At 46.4% G+C, this 22,758-nt stretch overlaps 1 protein-coding gene across 2 annotated transcripts in view; it reads left to right on the top strand.

Annotated features, from left to right (window-relative positions):
* The window catches only part of LOC310747064 (vigilin-like), a 62,185-nt gene that overhangs the window by 15,996 nt on the left and 23,431 nt on the right, over positions 1 to 22,758 (top strand). For both annotated transcript variants that reach the window (XM_083581354.1, XM_083581355.1), the window contains exons 2-13: positions 5,585 to 5,664; positions 6,896 to 7,008; positions 8,302 to 8,450; positions 10,091 to 10,306; positions 10,538 to 10,744; positions 12,223 to 12,438; positions 13,674 to 13,880; positions 17,671 to 17,778; positions 18,931 to 19,035; positions 20,070 to 20,148; positions 20,333 to 20,472; positions 21,944 to 22,048. In XM_083581354.1, the coding sequence (XP_083437480.1) occupies positions 6,933 to 7,008; positions 8,302 to 8,450; positions 10,091 to 10,306; positions 10,538 to 10,744; positions 12,223 to 12,438; positions 13,674 to 13,880; positions 17,671 to 17,778; positions 18,931 to 19,035; positions 20,070 to 20,148; positions 20,333 to 20,472; positions 21,944 to 22,048 (1,608 nt within the window). In that variant the 5' untranslated portion in view covers positions 5,585 to 5,664; positions 6,896 to 6,932. The remainder of the gene's footprint in view (positions 1 to 5,584; positions 5,665 to 6,895; positions 7,009 to 8,301; positions 8,451 to 10,090; positions 10,307 to 10,537; positions 10,745 to 12,222; positions 12,439 to 13,673; positions 13,881 to 17,670; positions 17,779 to 18,930; positions 19,036 to 20,069; positions 20,149 to 20,332; positions 20,473 to 21,943; positions 22,049 to 22,758) is intronic.

The raw sequence follows: 22,758 nt of genomic DNA, 5'->3' as shown, positions 1-22,758 counted from the left end.
TGCTGCTTTGGAGGCCAGGCTCAAAGCCAGAGCCCAGCGATCTTCTGTAATCAAACTGGAGCGGAGCCGGCCTAGCTTGTTCCTGCGGCCTTGATGCGCTGCTCTTCCACTCTGGCAGAGAATTCGGCCAGCTAGTGCAGGAAATGGGAAGCCTGGAGAAATGTTTAGTTTGGTACACTTTGAGAACCAGTTTTGCATTATTTTTCATTTTGTGCGAAGGAGTAAGAGAGGCAAGATGGCAGGACAAGAAGCTGGAGGTTGAAAAGTTCAACCAGAGGCAAAACAGCAGATGACTTAAACCTGCACAGAAGCAGCTGTTCTCCACCCTGCCTGCAAACACCTTTCCCCTTTCTCCCTTGTGCTGGCAGGGCGCACAATCTATTTTCAGGTGCCTCATTCAGAACTCTTGCTACCGGTGATGTGTCTGTCCTCCCCTCCTTTCCCACCAGATCCACACATGAATCAACACACAGGTGACGTTTCCTGTCCAGTGGTGTTCCACTTTCTGCAGACAGTAAGCACTTGGGACAGGGAACTTGGAAAGCTTCCTCTCCCATACGGTGTCACTCTCTTCAACCTGGTGAACTTTCTGCTTGTCGACTATCAAGCTTGTGACTCAGCCTCATCACTCTGGTCTCATTTCGCAAGGCAGAGAGAACGGCTGTACGAATAGCCCCACAGCTCAGGTCGTGTTAGAAGCTCAGATATGTAAGCTCATTGCCAAATGGCACCTTAAACCTAGGTTATGGTTGCCACAATGGTATATCTAGGCGCCTTTTATGGTGAAATTTGTTGTTGTTAATTTCATTTCTATACCGCTTTATATAGGGGGAAAAAAGAAAAGGAAAGGGAAAAAAATCATACCTATCATACCATAAATCATACCATATCATATGATTTAAAGGGAAAAAACCTAAAAGCGGCTTACAACACACTACAGCATCAGATAAAACAATCCAGAATAAAACAAACCAAGTCTTCAAAGAAAATATTTCCAATCCTCTAAGTGACATTTTGTTTTCCCCACATTTCTTTACCTACTTAATTTATAGAGCTGCCCCAAAGCAGAAGGACTCTAGGGAGCCAGTGTGGTGTAGTGGTTAGAGCAGAGCTTTCCAAACTGTGTGTCACATGACACGTTAGTGTGTCATCCACAGTGTGTAGTTGTGTCACGCAAACGCTCCCCGCGCTCTTATAAGGGGTTAGTTTAACCTCTGGTTTGCTAGTAAAACTGAATTACTGTGTCACGAAATGATGCATGTCTAAAAAGCGTGATCAACATGAACAGTTTGGAAATCTCTGGGTTAGAGTGTCAGACTGGGGCTTGGGAGATCAGGGTTCAAATCCCCAATCAGTTATGGTGCTCACTGGGTGATCTTGGGCCTACCTCACAAGGTTGTTGTAAGGATTAACTGTGGGGGGAGGAACCATGTAATCCTTGCAGAAAAAAGTGGGGTATACATAAGTTCTTCTGCTTACCTGCTTAAGGAAGCTGGAGGGGCCAGTCAGATGGAGATGTCAGTTGCTAACCTGTCATCCAGAGATCTCCATGTGGTTGCAATTGGACCTGTGCTAGTCGCAAAACACGCCTGGCTAATTTGTAACACCAATTGCAAGCAGAAGGTCACAGCTTTGGGCCCCTGGCATGCCCAGGTAGGGTTCCTTGAAACCCCCACCTGAAATCCTGGACAGCTGCTGCCAGTCAGTGTAGGCAGCACTGATCAAGATGGGCCAGTGGTCTGACTCCACATTAGGCAGCTTCCTAATGAAATCTCCCTTGCTTTCAGATGCACGTGTCTCCTTAACACCTTGAGGGCTAGAGCCATGCCTTGACTTTTCTTTAAAAGAAGCAGCTGTTGGTTCTGTAGATTCTGGAGGTGTCCTCTTTTCATCTTGGGAGGCCAGGCTCCTGCAGTTCAGCGCTGGGTTTCCCCTGCCTCTCCCGCAGCTTTCCTTGTTTACGTCTTTAGCTCTTTCTCTCTCTCGTCTTTACTTATTGATGGCCAGAGGCCGCAGTCCTGTCGGATTGCATCAAGGAGAAGAGGTTGCAACTCGGTCACCGTGCGGTGCAGAGCCGGGAGCTTGGGGCGGGGGGGGGGGGAGAGGGGACGCACGGCAACAGGGGGGCGAGTGGCAAATGAGGGCCAGTTCCCAGGGAACATGGCAGTGCTGCAGTAGGAAGGCATTGCCCATCCGTCATTGTCGGGGCAGCGTGGTGGATTGGACTGCTTCTCCCCACACAAACGGCTTAGCTTAGGCAGATCTGTGGGGTCCCAGGAGGGGAATTCGGGTATCGGAGAGACCGAAAGGCAGACACAGGCAGGCAGTGCTGGAATAGGGATGTTGCCCTCCATGAATTTTGATCCATACTTCGTGGACCCATGTGCTGATTGTGGTGCAGTTACCCTTCCCGTGGTGTGTTATTTTGAACTTTGCTGTACGGTACAGTGGTACCTCAGGCTAAGTACTTAATTCGTTCCGGAGGTCCGTTCTTAACCTGAAACTCTTCTTAACCTGAAGCACCACTTTAGCTAATGGGGCCTCCTGCTGCTGCTGCGCCGCTGGAGCCCGATTTCTGTTCTTATCCTGAAGCACTATTTCTGGGTTAGCGGAGTGTGTAACCTGAAGCGTATGTAACCCGAGGTACCACTGTACTCAAGCTGTAAGGGACGCAGGTGATGCTGTGGGTTAAACCACAGAGCCTAGGACTTGCCGATCAGAAGGTCGGCGGTTCGAATCCCTGCGACGGGGTGAGCTCCCGTTGCTCGGGCCCTGCTCCTGCCAACCTAGCAGTTCGAAAGCATGTCAAAGTGCAAGTAGATAAATAGGTACCGCTCCGGCGGGAAGGTAAATGGTGTTTCCATGCGCTGCTCTGGTTCGCCAGAAGTGGCTCAGTCATGCTGGCCACATGACCTGGAAGCTGTACCGGCTCCCTCGCCCAGCAAAGCGAGATGAGCGCTGCAACCCCAGAGTCGGCGACTGGACCTAATGGTCAGGGGTCCCTTTACCTTTACTCAAGCTGTGCCAAAATGCAGTCATTGCGTCCGTTGAAATAACGGGTGCACTTTTTGAACACTGGAAAGCTGCCTTTTGCAGAGTCAGACCGGTTAGCCTGTCCACTGCCTGGCAGTGGCTCTCCAAGGTCTCGGGACAGAGAACGAGGGCTTACCCTTGGGTCTTTTAAATTGGAGGTGTCATTAGGGATGAGCGTGGGGCTTTCTGTGTGCAGAGCAGGTGCTCCACCACTGAGCCATAGCTCCTTCTGGAGGAAAAGGAGGGTATTATTATTAGTGGGCCCATTGGGCAAAAGATTCCTGCATTGCAGGCATCGGACTAGACGACCCTTGCGGTCCTTTCCAACTCTACAATTCTGTTCCTTTGAGGCTGTACCAATAGCACAGCTCTATGGTAGAGCCCATGTTTTGCATGCAAGAGGTCCCTATTTCAATTGCTGGCCTTCTCATGTAGGTCTGGAAAAGAGCCCTTCTAAAGATGCTGCTGCCAGTCAGTGGAGACAGTATTTAGCTAGATGGAGCAATTGTCCAAACCTCTGTAAGGCAGCTTCTTTATAAGTGTGATGAGTAGCACTAGCATCGGATACAACCCAGAGGGGCAAATGTGTTAAACTTACCTGTTTCTGTTAGTTGATAAAAAAAATTTTTTTTAAAAAAAATTGAGCTTTTACCGTAATGCGATAAAATTAGAGCTAAGAAAGACAGAAGAAAAAGAAATGTTAGCAATCTAACATGATCTGTCTATTTCTTCTTGATTTTTGGAAACAAGATAATACCAAGTGTAAGTGCGAGTTCTGCATAGCGAAATGCAGAAATCGTGGAAAGGCTGGCATCGCATGGCTCCTGATTTTTGGAAGGAAAAAAAATAGAATAAAATTCTGCTTTAGTGATATCCAGCTCCCTAAAAGATAGTTAAGGTTGTGGGGGGGGCAGGATCTTTCTTCAGCTGTGCTGCTTTAAGGATGTTTGGGGATTAGGAGTTCACAGGCCATGTGCACCGAGGGGGGATTCTCTCTAGCAATCTCTCTCCCTTCCTCCAGCGACCTTTCCTATACTGGATGCAGCTTTGACACAGAGGTGATAGCAGCCCCTGCCAAGTGCAAGGAGGTTCGTTCTTCCTTCCTTTACGGTTGCCTTAAGAGGATTTCTCTCAAATCCTCCCCATAGAGCTTAGCGCTGCTGCTGCCGCCGCCTCGCTTTCTTAATGGGGGTTGGGAAGCCGAGGGCACGAAAAACACCTTTGCTGCAAGTTGTGAGCAGTCTTTTCGCGGACAGGAAGGGAAGATGAGGACTGGGTGCTGGGCTAGATGGGACATTGGGCTGATTCCGCAGGCCTGCTGTTTATTTTCTTAAACCACAGACCTTATCGTTTGCCAGTAGGTGCCTCCTAACCTGAGCTCGGTCGTATTCTTTGACATTTATTTATTTATAAGGTTTCCTCACCTGTCTTTCGCCAGAAAGTCCCAGGACAGGTTGCAGTAGATTTATATGCACAGGCAAAAGAATTACAGTTATGAAACACAATAAAACTATCCTGAAATGGGACTAGAAAAGACTTTTTATGGTACATGACAACAGCCGCATGGATGCTACTAGCCCAGGGATGGAAAGAAGAAAGAGTCCCTATCAGGGAGGAATGGCCAGCTAAGCTGATGGACTATGCAGAAATGGCAAAACTGACTGGAAAGCTCAGGAACCAAGAGGTCAAAAACTTTTTTAAAGAATGGGAAAAATTATAATCTATTATTTAGGAGACCATTGCAAGCAGATTTTAATCTGCTTGCAATGTAACAAATATTATGGACCATATGGATTGTAGCATGGGTAGGCAAACTAAGGCCTGGGGGCCGGATCCAGCCGAATCGCCTTCTAAATCCGGCCCACGGATGGTCCTGGAATCAGCGTGTTTTTACATGAGTAGAATGTGTCCTTTTATTTAAAATGCATCTCTGGGTTACTTGTGGGGCATAGGAATTTGTTCATTCCCCCCCCCCAAAAAAAATATAGCCCGGCCCCCCACAAGGTCTGAGGGACAATGGACCGGCCCCCTGCTGAAAGTTTGCTGACCCCTGGAATATAGAATAATACGCAGTTGTAAATGCTGACAATAGGATCCATGGAGAGGTTGGAGGGAAGGCTCGAGATTCAGAGTAATGTCTATATATGAATAAGCATTTTGGTTGTTATAATTTTATATTTCTAAAAACAAAAATGATTTCATTAAAAACATTCCAAAATGGAGCAGATATCCCTTTCTTTTTTTCTCTCTTTCTCTACACTGTCTTAGAACCTCAGATATATAAGCTAATTGCCAAATGGCACCTTAAACCTCGGTTACTGTCACCACAATGGAATGTCTAGGCGCCATTTTCAAATGGTAAAATTTATTAGTATTAGTATTAATTTCATTTTTATAATGCTTACAGCCGGTCACAATTTGCAGGGATAACCTGCCTTGCATTTTGGCACAGGGCTGTGTTGAAGAGTTTATTTCCAAGCTCAGGCCGAAGAGGCTCCCCTCATCCTGCTCGTAAGTGGGTCCTCCTGACAGGGCATAATCTTTCTTTCAGGACCAAAGCAGCCGTCACGCTGAAGCGCCACAGGTAGCCTCGTTCAGGACGGACCCTTCTGGCACTTGACCATTTTGCAGGTGAGTCTCCCACTCTCTGCATCCAGCAAAAGGGAAGAGTGAGGTACAACAGGGGGACCCGGGATTGCTGGGAGCCTCTGCCAAGGTGGAAAGCATGGGTACATCCTTCCCATCTGCACCGTGGGGTGGGCAATATATTTGTGCATGTGTTTGTTTGGTTTAATATGTGTGCCGCTTTTCCAACAACACTAAAATGCCTGCTGAACACTTCTATTCCTCCAGGCCTACACAGGCAATTAAGAATACATCCTTCCACAATAGTTAATTGATTTTTAAATACTATTTTAAGGTTTTATTGTATGATTTTATATTTTTATTGCCGCAAACCGCTTTAACGTAGAAATATTTATATTAGCAACTTTGAGCACAACAGTTAAAAATTAGCAAACGACATTGCCGTCGATGTCATCCTATCCAAAAATGGAATAATATGTAAGTAAAGCGGAAATAAGCCATCCAGCGAGCGATTAATGCATCTCATGCAAATGCCTAAGAATTCAAAAACAATTGAAAATATATGGCGCCTGTTTCTCATGCCTCAATATTACTGTGGTGGTTGCATTGGTGAAGCAGAAGAAAATAGGAGCTGAGGTTGCATCCTCCCTCAAACCTGAAACAGATCACATCCTCCGAGTCTCATTTAAAATAGCTTCCTTCATCGCTCCTCCACTACCAGTCTGAGTGGAGGGACAGGGGACCCATAATATTTTGCTTGACTCTTCTTGTTGGTTGCTTTGATGCAACAACATCTGACACTTGGCAAGGAGAGCATTTCAAATTCTGAGGCATCCTCCACAAGCAAAAAAAAAAATTTTGCCTGATGCATGAGTAGCACCACAAATGGGGCAGCGCAACTCAAAAAATCCGACTTTTCTCTGGTCGTCTACCTGAATTCAAACAGTGGTGTTGGTAGTGAGATATAAGGGGAGCCTTGGGCTGATGAGTTTATTGTTCAGGCATGGCTCGTTTGGTATTGGGAAGTCCAAGAACATTGGATAATAATACATGGTTGATCTAAGGTGAGCGATGCACTTAGAGCAACCTCCGCACAATCTTGGGCTCATCCAGATGTTTTGGGCTACATTTCTCCTCAGCCCCAGCCAGCAAAACACCTGGAGGGACCAGGTTATTGGCAGGCTGACTTAAGTGATGTGGTCGCTCTTTATAAAGGAATCACAATAGCTTCGCCAACTCCTGACCTAACTTTCTCTCTCTTTCGTCACTCCAACAGTGGAATACCGGAAACGCGCAAATCTGGGTTTGAAGCTATGAGCTCGGTAGCAGTGTTAACACCCGAAAGCTTTGCTGAGCACCGCAGCGGGCTGAGGGATGAAGAAACACGAGGTGAGATGGGCAGGAATCTTTTGCTGTGGGTGTGTCGTGAGGCTGCTGCTCACGCAATGAGTGAGATGCATGTTTGATGATGGGTAAGTAAGGCTGTGTAAAAGCTAGAGTGGAATCCATTGGCGGAACTAATAAACCAACACACTTTGGAAAGGTAAATATTCAGACACCGGTAGAAGAAACTTTCACTCTTCCTGGGACGCTTTTGTTACCGGCCCTAAAGTTCTCATTCAGAAGGGAGGCTCTAGGCTCAAGTTGCTCTGTTGAAGCTTGTCAAAAGTTCAGTTCTATCTTCTGTGTATTGAATCAAAATAATGGCTTCCTATCCCACTACAAGTGCCTTATTGGCTAACCAATGGCAGGGTGCTTTGTGCTATCAGCAACATTGGCTTGTAAACAGCCGGCTGCACTTACTTTACATAATATATTTCAAGCTTGTGGCATGATGGTCACAATCCACTTTGCATTTCATTCCCCTGTGGACCTTGCTGCTTAATTTTTGTTTTACTCTACACCACTGTGTGCATTTACTCCTGCCAACTGAGGTTTATACTTCACTTGCAGGCATTGCTCGGGAATTCTAATAAACCAAAAAAATCAGTGCAGTTTTGAAAGGTTCCATCTGCCTTATTGATTAAAAGTGCCGTACGATTGCATCCAAGCATAGATGAAAATCTGCTCATTGATCTCAGGAATCATTGCGCAAGGTTTGGTGTCCAAATGCATCACAGAAACCCCCCTCCCTGCCCCCACAAAAACCAGAGAGCATCCAAAATGAACCCCAAAACAAACCTGTATCTCAAGATGCTGTGAAAATGAAGCTTTTATTTTCAAAGCATCCCAATGCTGCCTTTGGGGGGGTCACATGGAGAAAACAGCCTTAGGAGATAATATCTGTTAGATATTCTCTCCCATTTGCCAATTCATGTGAACAGGAGATACATCTGGCAAGATCTCTACAGGCTGTTCTTCAATTTGACCCCTGAAAAAGCGCTTTTAGGCAATAAGTGGCTGAAACGACATTGGGCTGTTTTGAAAATAACATCCTTATTTTCACAGCATCTTGAGATGCTGCCTCTTTTGTTGTTGGGTTCAAATGCACAGTGAACAGACAACTTTCCAAAATATAGAGTAGATGCATCTGATTAAGTGGTCTCTAGTCCACGAAGTAATTTGATCAGAAGCCTAGGTGTGTCTTCTCTGTTGCCTGCGCAATCCCTTCTCTACACCAGGATTCCTCCCTACCCTCGTGTGTGATCTTGCTGTCTCTTTCTATGTTTGTCTGCTGGGCAGGTGGTGTCCCAGAGGATGAGGCCTACATCCCCACTTACTTGGAAGCCTTTCCGCCACTCCCAGAAAAGGGAGCCCCGGGGGAAAAGTCCAGTGAGCTTACGGGGGTATGGAACAAAATCCGGCCTATCAAATCCTCTGTCATCACCCAGGTGAGTGTGCAGAGGCAGGGCACAGGGAGTTCCACTTCTGCTGCTGGCGTGTCTTCGCAGAATACCTTGTGTGTGTGTGTGTGTGCAAGGGAGAGAGAGGCTTCCCTATGGGGGATGTTAATTGTGAAGTGTTTATCTCATTGCTGGATGCGTAGCCAAAATAATCGGCAGACCTAGAAAGATGGTTTTGAACTTGGAAGCAGTAGAGCTGAACTGACTACTTGTGTTGCCTCGCTCAAAACCAGTGTCTTGGATGTACGCTAGGCAAAGGATTGGCAGCGACTGTGCGAAAAAGCCTCTATGCATCCTTCTCTTATTAGGAGAGCATTGTCATGGTTGTTCTGTCTCATCTCCAGTATCTGAGGCCTCTGGGTACCAGTTCAAAGAGGATGAGCAGGAGAGTGCTGTTGTGCTCCTATCCTGCCTGATAGCTCAGTTGATAGAGCATGAGACACTTAATCTAAGGGTCGTGGGTTTGAGCCCCAGTTAGGCAAAAGGACTCCTGCAGTGCCGCGGGTTGGACTAGATGACCCTCATGGTCCCTTCCAACTCATGATAGCTCCTTGTACGCTTCCCAGTAGCAACTGGTTTGCCACTGCAATAATGAGAATGCAGGACTAGATGGGCCTTTTGGTGTCCCAGCAAAGGAAGAATAGATACAAAAACTTACGGAATATTCAGAAATGGCGAAAGTTACTGGAAGAATAAGGAACCAAGATAACATTCTCTTATTATAAAAGAATGGAAACTGTTTATGGAATATTTACAGATAAATTGTAAACAGATAAGAACATTGGCAGGATTATTGTAATAACCTGCAGCTGCGTAAGAGTATTTAAAGAAGATGAGTAAATGAGCAAATCAAGTTAATTTGGATATGCAGAAGATATTAAAAATTTAAGGAATAGCAGAAAGAGGGGAAAGGAAGTCAAGCTTTGAAATGTCAAAATGATTGTAAAATTAGTGAAATGTACAAACTTGAAAAGTATATTTTTTAAAAAACTCGCATTCATCCAGTTAAGTAGATTGAAAATGGAGGGAGAGGCAAGCAAGAGAAACTGCTCCATATTACACTTAAATTAATGTGTGGAACCCTCCACGGTTGGCTTTGAAAGCAGATTGTGCATATTTATCTATTGCCTTTATATCTCACTTCTCTGTAGAGCTCAAAGTGGATGGCGTGGTTCTCCTGCTGCCCCTCCTTTTAATCCCCACAACCACCCTGCGAGGTGGGTTAGACTGAGAGGGAGTGACTGGCCCAATGTCACCCAGTGAGCTTCACAGCCAAGCGGGGATTTGAACCCTGGTCTCCCAGGTTCTAGTCCAGCACTCTTAACCGCTGCACCACACTCGCTCTCATGCAAGATAGATGTTTGCAAATAGCCATTGGTGGGCTGAGAGCTAAACGGAACCCCCCCATGTTCTGAGGCACTGTGCCATGCCATGTTCAGGAGGACAACGGGGGCATTTGTGCCTAGTCTGTGGGCTTATTACCAGGAAATGCCTGGTGGGCACAGAGGGAAGTGGGATTCTTTCCTGGATGGGCCTTTGGTCCAGTCCAGCATTAACTGCTTTTGCATTTGGAAATAGACATTTTGCAGCATGTAGACATGGCCCCTGAGGTGTTCCTTCCTTGGCAGGTGTTTCACGTCCCCCTGGAAGAGCGACGCTACAAGGACAACAGCCAATTTGGAGAAGGTGACGAGGCCAAGGTGTGCGTGGACATCATGCAGAAGACCGGGGCTCATATTGAGCTCTCCTTGGCCAAGGACCAGGGCCTGTCCATCATGGTGACCGGCAAACTGGACTCCGTCATGAAAGCTCGGAAGGAAATAGTCGCTCGGCTTCAGACCCAGGTGCGTGCAAAGCCCTTCCACCCCAAAGTGTGCTTCCCTCCACCCCAGCGACTCTCGCTTTTCCGCAAGCGGCTATTATTCTGCAAACTGCCCTGAGGTCTTTTGATGAAGGGTGGGATATAAATGTAGCAAATGAGTAAGGCAGCTCCCTGTGTTTCTGTATCAAGCAGCCCTTGTTAAAACTGCATTTGGAAAACCCAGCAAAGCCGCTGTCCTCTCCCCTTTCCACAGGCTTCAGCTACTGTCACAATCCCCAAGGAACACCATCGCTTTGTGATCGGCAAGAACGGCGAGAAACTACAGGAGCTCGAGCTGAAGACGGCCACCAAGATCAACATCCCGCGGCCCGAGGACCCCAGCAACCAGATCAAGATCACGGGCACCAAAGAAGGCATCGAGAAAGCGCGGCACGAGATCTTGCTCATTTCGGCCGAGCAGGTGAGCCGGGGGGTAAAGAGTCACAACTCCCTACCCTTTACCTCCAAAGGCGGAAGGCAGTGGGAATGGGAAGCAGCTGTGCAAGAGACTTCTGGTGGCCAGCCTCACGGCTTCACCTCTTCGTTTTAAAACCAGCGAGCAGGTTTTTGCAGTGGACTCTGGCATGCTGCATTCCACGGCTAGGACAAGACACCCAACCGAAGGTCTGGAATTTTTGCGGCTCTAGGCACAACATGGAGGGGTTTCATGAAGTGCACAATATGGTGCGGCCAGGTTTTATTGCTAAATCTGGGATACCAGCTTCAATGGGGTATTTTGGGAAGGCTGGGAAGGGGTTCTTGCCATTATGGCTATCTTTCCCCTTGGCTGTCAGAGGCAGTTTGCCTCAGAGGTACCCATTCCTGATGATTGCAAGCTGGAAGAGTGTTGTTGCGTTCTGTCCTGCTTGCAAGCTTCCCATAGGTTGACCACTGTGACAACCAGGATGCGGAGCTATTTGCGTTTATTTTTGTGGGAATGTTGAGGAAAGTAGGAGAGCATATATTGATTAAATATGATCCCTCCTCACTCACGCTAGTGAGCAAGCAGCAGAGCACATTCCTGTGCACATTGCTCGAAGCTAGTTGATGGATTCGTTAGAATCATTTAAGCCAAGCAATCCAGTCTGGCTTGTCCAGTCTATCTTGTTCCTGGTAAGTTTTCCCTTTTATTTCCCTCTGGAATAATAACACGGCAGTCTTGATTAAAAATAAAGTTTACTTACATTCAGTCCACAGTAGTATTTTGAAGACAGGCTTTATCTTGTGTTTACAGTTACATTTGTAGAGAAAAGAAGTCTGAGCTTGGCCTCAGACTTTCTACCTTGTCGCTTCCATCCTCTGTAAGGAAAGAGCAAAAGAGGAAGATGGCTGTGTGACCAGCCCTTTTATAGGCTCTGCCAGGGTCATACCCATCTATCTGGTCACACACAGGGGGAGGATGCTCCAGACAGGTGTGACAGGAAGTCCTCCTGGCTGGAGTAACATCCCCCTGTGTGTCCACTCTGGGCAACAGGAAGTGTTGCATTTGCCTGCTTCAGTGATGATACAACCCCCAGTTTTAAGGTTGATGCACGATACTGTTTATTCAGAACGCCTAAGTAGAATAGATGAGCTTTTCGTGTGACCCAGCCAAGGCTGCTCTCCGGGTTCTGTGTATTGGCCTTGACTCCATTTCATGGACAGGAGCTTCTGTATCCCAGCTCCCTTCTTCAAAAGGAAGCTCATAGTGGGGAAAAGAAATCCGTCTTTGGTGATTGTCTGGAAGGGGAAAGCATATGGTGAGCAATTCGCCTCCCTGCTTTTTCCAGGAGAGGGGCTGAATAGTAAAGAACTGAGACTTGATCCACAGGTTTTGGCTATACCAGACCAGGGCAGCCTGCGATCCAGCAGAGGTTGCTCCTCTTCAGGTGGGTCAGCAGGTTTCCCCTTGTGTTCCAGGATAAGCGGGCTGTGGAGCGCTTGAACCTGGAGAAGGCCTTCCACCCTTTCATTGCTGGAGCCTTCAACAAGGTGGTCCAGGAGATCATGCAGGAGACCGGGGCTCGCATCAACATCCCACCGCCCAGCGTCAACAAAGACGAGATCATCATCACCGGCGAAAAGGAGCCGGTGGCCCAGGCTCTCCTGCGCATCCGCAAGATCTACGAGGATAAGGTGGGTGGGTTTGCCTGTCCCAAGAGGCGGCATTAATGGCACTTTGACAGAAGCACCAGAGCTGTATAGAGCTCTGTCGCTTAGCATTTTAGCTGGCAGTTTCTGTAAGAAAAGGAGTGTCAGCTACATCAAGCAACCCCTTTGAGTGCAGGTGGTCCCGGCGGTGCCTGGGGCGGATGGGAGTGACAGGCCAAGACATCTAGCTGGCACCAGGTTGGCAAAAACCTGCCCTAAAGAAATCAGTGGCCACTTCTACATGCACTTTCTACAAGAAATGGGTGAATTTGGGGCTGTTACCTTGCTGAAATTTGCAAAGGAGCAGCAGAAAAAAGAAACTTTGCTCTTTTTCTTCTTCTTCTTTTTTTTTTTTGAGATTGTGCATGTGTGTTGCAGCGGAAATCCTCTTAAAAGCATTTTCTCCCTGTTGACTGGAAGAAATGCACCTTCGAAAACGGCGCTTGCAAGGTGCAGGAGAAAAATATGCCCCCTCGTTAATCAGGGACATCAGAATGCTTATAACTAACTTCCTGTGAGCCATTTAGCAGGATAAAGTAGGGATGGGGAGCCCATGATAATAATAATAATAATTTTATTATTTTTATCCCTCCTATCTGGCTGGGTTTCCCCAGCTACTCTGGGCAGCTCCCAGCAGAATATTAAAAACACGATAAAACACCAAACATTAAAAACTTCCTTAAACAGGACTGCCTTCAGATGTCTTCTGAAAGTCAGATTGTTGTTTATTTCCTTGACATCTGATGGGAGGGCGTTCCACAGGGCAGGCGCCACTACCGAGAAGGCCCTCTGCCTGGTTCCCTGTAACCTCACTTCTTGCAGTGAGGGAACTGCCAGAAGGCCCTTGGTGCTGGACCTCAAGTGTCCAGGCTGAACAATGTGGGTGAAGGTGCTCCATGATCCTTCTGATGTTTCTGGGCTACAGCGCCCATCATCCCTGGCCCATGGCCCATGTTGGGTGGGGTTGATTGGTGCTGGAGTCTGCACACAGGACCTACAGGGCCGCCGCCACCCCATTTGCGGGATAAATGCTGCAGCCGTAATTTGTAGCTTATTTCTGAGTGCAGTGCGGTCAGCTGCCCCAACTTGGTTTGGCTGGATGAGCGGGGAAGGTTTGGTAGTAGCTGCTTTCCTCTGGGCTTGCTGGGAGGCTTTTGGCGCCTTTGCCTGTTTCCATGCTGTGAAGCAGCTGCCACTCCCTCCCGCTCCCTCTCTCTCAGAAGCGCAAGACGACCACGATCTCGGTGGAGGTGAAGAAGTCCCAGCACAAGTACATCATCGGCCCCAAAGGCAACACCCTGCAGGAGATCCTGGAAGCCACCGGAGTCTCAGTAGAGATGCCGCCCCTGGAAAGCAGCTCGGAAACAATCATCCTCCGAGGGGAGCCCGACAAGCTGGGTCCCGCTCTGACTCAGGTCTATGCCAAGGTAAAGGGCTCTGAGCATCTGTGTTGGACCGCCTGGTCCTCTTTATGCGCAGTTTAGACCATGTGGGCCACCTGAACACCAAGGGGGGATTGACTGCACCACTAAGGATGATCAAGAAGGTGCATCTGTAGTGGCTTGGCAGTTTTTTTTGTGTGTTTTTTTAAAAGAAATATTTATTGAAGTTTTACAAAAACATAAATACAAGAACACATAATAAAAGAAAAATAGAGATACAACATACAAAAGCAAAGAAAAAATAAGAAAAATTTAAAACAATTCCATTTTTCATAACTTAAAACTCATTTGCTTGTTTCTTTGACCTCCTCACACCTCCCCTTCTTGTATTCCCATTTAAATAATCAAATCAGCAAATCCTTACCCTCTTTCATTTATCTTTACTCTATATCTTAACATTTTATAACTCTATATTTTCATCCTTTATCAATTCATTTTTGCATATTCTTATTAACTTTGTTGCTAGTACCACTTATTTCCAATCCAACATCATTTTAACATTCACTAATTTTACAATGTTTCTGCAGATAATCTTTAAATTTCTTCCAATCTTCTTCCACCAACTCTTCTCCCAGGTCTCGGATTCTGCCAGTCATTTCCGCCAATTCCATAAAGTCCATCACTTTCATCTGCCACTCTTCCAGGGTGGGTAGATCTTGTGTCTTCCAATACTTTGCAATAAGTATTCTTGCTGCTGCTGTTGCATACTGTGATGGGATGTTGAGCTGCTTGTGCGTAAAGTTCCTAGTCCCTCAGTGTTTGGCTAAGTCCACAAACCACTGTCTGTAACGGAGCGCCATAAGCATGGCTCCGTCAGTCGCTGGCAGAATCCGACAGTGGGCGTTTACGGAATTTCTTCCAGCATAACAGCTCCTTAACGGAAACACGTCTTCTGGACTCTCTACGTGACAGTTTCCGGCGAGGAGTGGGTGTCCCTATAGGAGGTCCTGAAACCTCCCCGCTGTTCTCGCTGGAATTGTCTCTGAGCCATTCTTCTGACTCGCTTTCCCTTGGAGCTCTTTCTCTCCCCCTGCTGGTTCCCTCCTCCGCTGATAAGTCTCTCTCAACCTCTGGGAGCCCTTGCACCACCGGTTCTTCCGATGACAGTTCCCTGACACATACATAAAGAACGTTCTATCCTTCTTTGACACCAATTGGCCAACCATGCCCAGGAGAAAGGCCTCTGGTTTCTTCAGGAAGGTATATTTAAATACCTTTTTCATTTCATTATAGATCATCTCCCAGAAAGCCTTAATCCTTGGGCACGTCCACCAAAGGTGAAAGAATGTACCTTCATTTTCTTTACATTTCCAACACTTATTATCAGGCAAATGATATATTTTTGCAAGCTTGACTGGTGTCATGTACCACCTATATATCATTTTCATAATATCCTCTCTTAAGGCATTACATGCCGTAAATTTCATACCGGGGGTCCACAACTGTTCCCAGTCAGCAAACATAATGTTATGACCAATATCTTGTGCCCATTTAATCATTGCAGATTTAACCGTTTCATCCTGCGTGTTCCATTTTAACAGCAAGTTATACATTCTTGAAAGTATCTTAGTTTTGGGATCTAACAGTTCTGTTTCCAATTTTGATTTTTCCACCTGGAAGCCAATTTTTTTGTCCAAATTATAGGCCTCTCTTATTTGATAATAATGAAGCCAGTCTCGCACTTTATCTTTTAATTTCTCAAAACTCTGCAATTTCAATTTCTCTTCTTCTTGTTCCCATATTTCCCAATATTTCGGCCATTTGGCCTCCATATTGAGCTTTTTCTGAGCCTTCGCTTCCATTGGTGACAACCACCTTGGGGTTTTATTTTCCAATAAGTCTTTGTATCTTATCCAGACATTGAACAATGCTTTCCTGACAATATGGTTTTTAAATGCTTTATGTGCTTTAACCTTGTCGTACCACAAATATGCATGCCACCCAAAAACTGTGTACAGAAACGGAAGGCGGACTTCCTGTTTACACCTTCCCGCTTCAGTGCCAAATTAATCCCTTTTTTCTCCTTTTAGTCCCAATTTCTTACGCTTCACCTACTCACGGGTAGTTGTTTAGCAGCCGAATTGTCACAGGAAAAAGGTCAGCGCTCTCCGGCAACAGCTGTGCGGCTTCACCCCACGGAAAGAGCGATCGACTCTCAGCACCGCGCCAACTCCCGTTGCGCTCCGGAACCCCTTGCGGGGTCCCTTCGCTAATCCGGGGGGCGCTAAAGGTGCCCGCCGAGTCCCACGGTCACAGGCTTCTCCTGCCTGTGATTTTCGCGAGGGTCTCCGCTTCGCCGTAGCGGACAGACCCGATTTCCGCGGAGCTTCCCCCTCCAAACTAGAAGGAGACCGCCATTGCCGTTGGCGCCGCCTCCGGAAGTGGTGGCTTGGCAGTTTTATTGCTGTTGCAAAAAAAAAAAAAAGGCCTTTACCATTTATTTTAAAGCAAGTTTATGTAATCAGATTTTTTTTGTTTTGTTCCTTTCAACCATGTAGGTCTTAAAAAGCACCTAGTGGGAATTGTCTTACGCAACTGTAGAGAGTAATCTCATAGGAGGCTCTTTGCTCCCCCCCCCCCCGTCTCTGTCCAAAATTAGCTTTTTCTTAGTGGAGGAAAAGAAAAATAATGGTGCCGTTCAAGAGGCTGCACCTGGTCTCTCTTTTATCACAGGTTTTAGACCTGTGTTGGGATTTATTTACAGTCGTACCTTGGTTTTCGAACAGCTTAGTTTTCGAACATTTTGGCTCCTGAACACCGCAAACCCGGAAGTGAGTGTTCCAGTTTGCAAACGATTTTTGGAAGCCGAACATCCGACGCGGCTTCCGATTAGCTACAGGAGCTTTCTGCAGCCCATCGGAAGCTGCGCCTTGGTTTCTGAATGCTTTGGAAGATCGAATGGACTTCTGGAACGGATTCTGTTCGAGCACCAAGGTACGACTGTATTTAGTATTTATTCAGTTTTTATACAGCCCTTTATCCAAAGATCCCAGGGTGGTGTACAACATTAAAAACACGTTTTATGGAGCATTGATAAAAACATAATAAAAAGCATAATAACAGTCATAATAATAACAAAATAATCGTAATACCAGTCCCCCGCCCACCCACTCACAGCTTTAACAGGCCATAGGTTATTTAATGGCCAAAGGCCTGGATAAAGAGGAAAGTTTTTGCCAGGCACCCAAAGATGGTGCCAGGCGAGTCTCTATGGGAAGATCATTCTACAATCGGAGAGTCACCACAGAAAAGGCCCATTCTCATGTTACCACCCTTCAAACCTCTTGGGGGTGTTTGTGTGTGTACATAAAGAAGGGCCTCAGATGACACGCACAGGGTCCAGGTTGGTTTGTATGGGGAGAGACGGTCCTTTCTGAGCTGAGTATTATTACATTTATATACCACTTTTTTCTTCCAAGTAGCTCAAGGTGGTGTACATAGTTCCCCTCCCCATCTCATCCTCACAAAAACCCTGTGAGGTAGGTTAGGCCAAGAGATGGCGACTGGCCCAAGGTCACCCAGTGAGCTTCGCTGCTCAATGGGGATTTGAGCCCTGTTCTCCCGGGGATGCTAAGTATTGCAACTTGAGATGGATGTTTGAAACGGTACTGTGGCGGCACCTAGAGACAGAACGCAGTCATTGCCGCGGTAGAACAGCTGAAATCTGGAGAGGCTATGTGTTTAAAAGGGGGAGGGAAAAAACCTAGCATGCCAACCTGGTCTCAAGGGAAACTGTGATTCCACCACAAAACTCCCTCTTCTCTCACCCCACCAGGCGAAGAGTGTGATGGTAGCTGAAGTAACCGCCCCAGCCTGGTTACATCGTTTTATAATTGGAAAGAAAGGACAGAACATTGGCAGGATCACCCAGCAGCTTCCGAAGGCAAGTATTGCTTATGCAAGAGACTGGAGTAATCGGAGTGAAACCGCATGTCTTTTCGCCATGCTTCCATTTTGATATGCAACATATGATCCCTGTAGCCCGAGGAAGAGCTGGGTGTGATACCCAAGCAGCAAGACGTGGGCTAGTTTGGGCTGCTAGGAGGCTTGGTTTGGGTGTTCTGATGTGCCTATTTGACGGATAGAAGGGGCAGCTAGCAAACAAACCTGCAAGTTACTAGTCCACAAGTTTTTACTACATGTCCCACCCATTAGACCAGGGCCAGTCATCTGTGGTGTACTGCTGGCCTCAAGGAGCAAGACTTAAGTCTATAAGGAGAATCCTGCTGTATCAAGCCAAAGGCCTACTTAGTCCATCATCCTGTTACACGCAGGATTCAACCACACACCTCTGGGAAGCTCACAAGCAGGTTGCTCTTCCCCATGGGTTTCTCCAGCAGCTGATAACTCAGAGGCTGCTTCTAGTACTAAAGGTAGCATGTAGCCATCACAGCTAGTAGCTTTTGCTAGTCTTTCATGGGGGATTCTCATCTAATCCCCTTTTTAAAGCTGTCCAAGTCAGTGGCCGCCACTGCATTGTGTACCACCAGATTCTATAGTTCAGCTACATGTTTTGTGAAGACGTTCTTCCTTTTGCCCATCCTTTTGCCTGTTCAGCTTGTATTTTAGCATCGTGAGGTGGTCACCTGGAGGCAATGACTACTCGCCGCAGGAGAGTGGCAGTTTGCCAACCTGCCTTAGGCATGCAGGACATAAGAGATGCCTTTGGGGGATTATAACAACACAACAAGATGGAAGAAGTAAAATATTGAGATCACGCATGGGTGAAAGGGAGTAGGGGGTATATGGGAACCTATAATATCATTTATAATATAATTTGTTAATTGTGTTGTATTTACATATAGCAAAGGGACACCTAGAGCAATTAGATATATTTTAATTTAGATAATCTATGTAATAGGCTTATGTTAGAAAATGAATATGGATTTTGAATTTGATGTTTGCAATTTTTTTTTGGTTTTGAAATAAAAAAAATAAAAAACTTTTTTTAAAAAGATGCCTTTGGGGGGATACTTGAGTCATCTTTTTTTTCCCATCAGGCATATCAGAAGTTTGATTGCTTGTCCCTTTTCAGGTTCACATCGAATTCACGGACGGCGACGAGAAGATCACGCTGGAAGGTCCCACCGAAGAGGTGGAGCTGGCTCAGATGCAGATCCAGGAGATTATTCGGGACCTGGTGAGCCGCTGCAGCTTCTTGCTGCAGAGTTGTCTGTTGCTGGCCCAGTCACAGGAGTATGAACCGAAATCCCACCATATTGTGAAAAATTTCACTCTTGCAGGAGCCGCCTAGCCTAGGGTGGGGCTTGGTATATTGAGAGCTAAGATGATGATAATGAAAATGCAAATAATAATTTATACCCCGCCCATCTGGCTGGGTTTCCCCAGCCACTCTGGGCAGCTCCCAACAGAATATTAAAAACACGATAAAACATCGAACATTAAAAACTTCCCTAAACAGGGCTGCCTTCAGGTGTCTTCTAAAAGTCAGACTTAGTTGCTCTCTAAGGTGCTACTACGGGACTCGGTTGGCGCTGTGGGTTAAACCACAGAGCCTAGGACCTGCCAATCAGAAGGTCGGCGGTTCGAATCCTCGCGACGGGGTGAGCTCCCGTTTTTTGGTTGCAGCTCCTGCCAACCTAGCAGTTCAAAAGCACATCAAAGTGCAAGTAGATAAATAGGTACTGCTCCGGCGGGAAGGCAAACGGTGTTTCCGTGCGCTGCTCTGGTTCGCCAGAAGCGTCTTAGTCATGTTGGCCACATGACCCAGAAGCTGTACGCTGGCTCCCTTGGCCAATAAAGCGAGATGAGTGTCGCAACCCCAGAGTCGGCCACGACTGGACCTAATGGTCAGGGGTCCCTTTACCTTAAAGGTGCTACTGGAAGGAATTTTTTTATTTTGTTTCTAAAGGTCACTTGTTTATTTCCTTGGCATCTGATGGGAGGATGTTCCACAGGGTGGGGGTAAATAAGATGCCCCCCATTAACATATGAGATGGAAACCGAATCTGTTAAGAAGGTGGGTTCCAACAGTAAAATTATAAAAGCAGATAAAATTCAGGAGAATGCTGAGAGTAGACCGGGCAGAAATAGCATCAATGCATCTCCAGAGGGCACAGTAGAATTGCAACAGAGCCACTCTGGACGGCGGCCACGAGGCGAGCTCACCATCTTCTCTTTCCCTCCTGCCCTCCCAAAAATATTCCTTTGCAGCTCGGCCGAATGGACTACACCGAAGTGCTCATCGATCAGCGGTTCCATCGTCACCTGATAGGGAAGAATGGAGCCAACAGTGAGTTCTAGTGTGCCAACACAAGTGCTGGCAATTTGTCTTGTCTTGGAGAAGTTGCGGTGGGTGGCGGCTATGTGACAATTGAGGATACCTGCCAGGCAATGCTTGCAAAGGTTTGGTGCTGGCCTCTGTGTCTCTGATCCTGCCTGTCTGTCTCTCTCTCTTCCCTTCTGCGTGCTGCCAGTCAACCGCATCAAGGAACAGCACAAAGTCTCCGTCCGCATCCCGCCCGACAACGAGAAGAGCAACCTGATCCGGATTGAGGGAGACCCGCAAGGGGTTCAGCTGGCCCGCAAGGAGCTGCTGGAGATGGCTGCTCGCATGGTAAGGGGGAGGCCAGCATCTCGGCCGGTACCTTCATCTCTCGCTTAGCCTCCCCAGGCTGGAGTTGGGATGGAAGAAGAAGCAAGAGCCAATCAGGAAGAGGCAAGGGGAGATTGGAAGGGGAAATGCATGGCAGTGGGAGGGGGTGAGGTTGGAGGGGTTACAGGGGTGAATGAGATCTTATTTGGTGGGGGGCGGAGATGGAGGGCTAATAACTCAGAATTTATTCTTTCAATTTGTATCCTGTCCTCCTCCCAAAGGAGCCCAGGCCAGCAAACACATCTATATTTATTTTTACTTTATTTTATTTTGATAATAATTTTATTAGTTTTCAATTACAGTCAAATAACAGCCTCATTATTAACAATGCCAAATTATAATACAGTTACTAATACCAATCGTTCAGATACCAAATTATATAATTTAGGTGCCACCCTGCCCCCGCATGCTAGAATTGATGGTTTTCTTTATTTCTGCATTCCAAAATCTTACTAATTTCTATTACATTCCGGTCAAAATAATAATCCTTTATACAACAACTGCAATATTAATAAAATCTATTCATGTTAACACATTACATGATTTATAAAACGACAAGTGAGGCACTCAAACTGTATCCTTGTTCTTCCTGTGTGTGGCAATTATTCTGTCTGTAATGTTTCTTCCTGTCCTTGTAAAATGTTGTTTCTATTTTTTTTTTAAAGAGCATTGTAAAAATTGTTCTAAAATATACTCTCAGCTTGAAGAGATGCCATGAACAGTGACTTTCAGACATCAAACGCCTGGGTCAACAGGGATGCTTTTAGATTCCTTCTGGGAGTCCCTTAAGGAGGGAGACAGACGCTTCGCATCAGGGAGGGTGTTCCACAGATGTGGAGCTACCACTGAAAAGGCCCTGTTGGTCAATTTCCAGCCAGGCATCACCACCACCAAGCCCGCACTGATGGTCAGTGCTGATTGTCAGCTTCTGCCGAAAGCAGGCAAGATTAGACTAAATTTAACCAGTGATCTGGCTCCGTGCAAACCAGAGCCTCTTAAGTGGAAATATTCTGCCTCTACAGGAGTCAGAGCAGCACATAACGAGGTGCATTGGTTGGAAAGTTGGGCTTAGGAACCTGGGAGAGCAGGGTTCGAATCTCCACTCGGCCGTGAAGCTCACTAAGATGACCTCAGGCCAGCCACCTCCTCTCAACCTGAACCTCACAAGGTCATTGTGAGGATGGAACGGGGAGGGCGGAGAACCGTGTATTCTACCTTGAAGCTCCTTGAAGGAAGGGTGTGATAGAAATGTACTGAATAAAAGAATGGAAAAAATACGACAGATAAGGGAGGTGGGACTCTGGGTGCTCCTTCGTGGATCCCCTCCCAGAATCGTTTGCGCAGGGGCAGTGCTTGTAGCAGCCCCATTGAGCAGGAAGGAGTCTCTCTCGGGGCGGATGCAGCTGACTGGTTGTGTGGGCTTCTGTCCTAGGAAAACGAACGCACGAAGGACCTCATAATTGAGCAGCGCTTCCACCGGACCATCATTGGGCAGAAAGGCGAGAAAATCAAGGAGATCCGTGACAAGTTTCCTGAGGTAGGAAAAAAAATTATTAAATTTATATATATTTTTGTCATGAAAGTCTACTCAATATTGATCCAGAGTAGATTCCAATGTATAGCAGGGTAAAAACGTAAACACGTTGCAGGATTCCCCCAAAAATGGACCAGAGGCAATTAATATTTCATCCAGCAGAGCTTTACTGCTGCTGAAGGCAAATGAGCATAATGGTCACAAATCCAATACATTCAGGGCTGGCACTGTCCATAAGAAATCCAGCTTATTTATGTATGCCACTACTGCGGCTCGTGTTTTGTTAGCCCAAAAATGGAAAACGAGCAAAGTCCCAACTTAAAGAAGAATGGCAACTTAAACTGATGGAATAGCTTGTGGACTTAACATATAGAATAAGAGAACAAGAAGAACATATGTTTAAAGAAGATTGGAAAATGTTTATTGAATATATGGAGGAAAATTGTGTTTATTTGATAACTTGGGCAGCATTAAGATAAATTCAACAGTGTATATAAGTTTTGGTGGATGTAATCATGGAATACTGAATGGTTTAGTTTATATAAAATATGCAGGGATGTATGTTGTGCAATGAACCATGGAAAGAGAAGAATGGAAGTATAAGGATGTTTAAATGAGTATTCAAAATGGTAAAACTGAAAGTTTAATAAAAATTATATATATGAACGAAATACAGTGGAACCTCAGGTTATGGCAGGGATCTGTTCCAGAGG

This window comes from Podarcis filfolensis, assembly GCF_964270895.1.
Source record: "Podarcis filfolensis genome assembly, chromosome: 13".
NCBI lineage: Eukaryota > Metazoa > Chordata > Lepidosauria > Squamata > Lacertidae > Podarcis > Podarcis filfolensis.
This window is presented reverse-complemented; position numbering and strand designations above follow the sequence as displayed.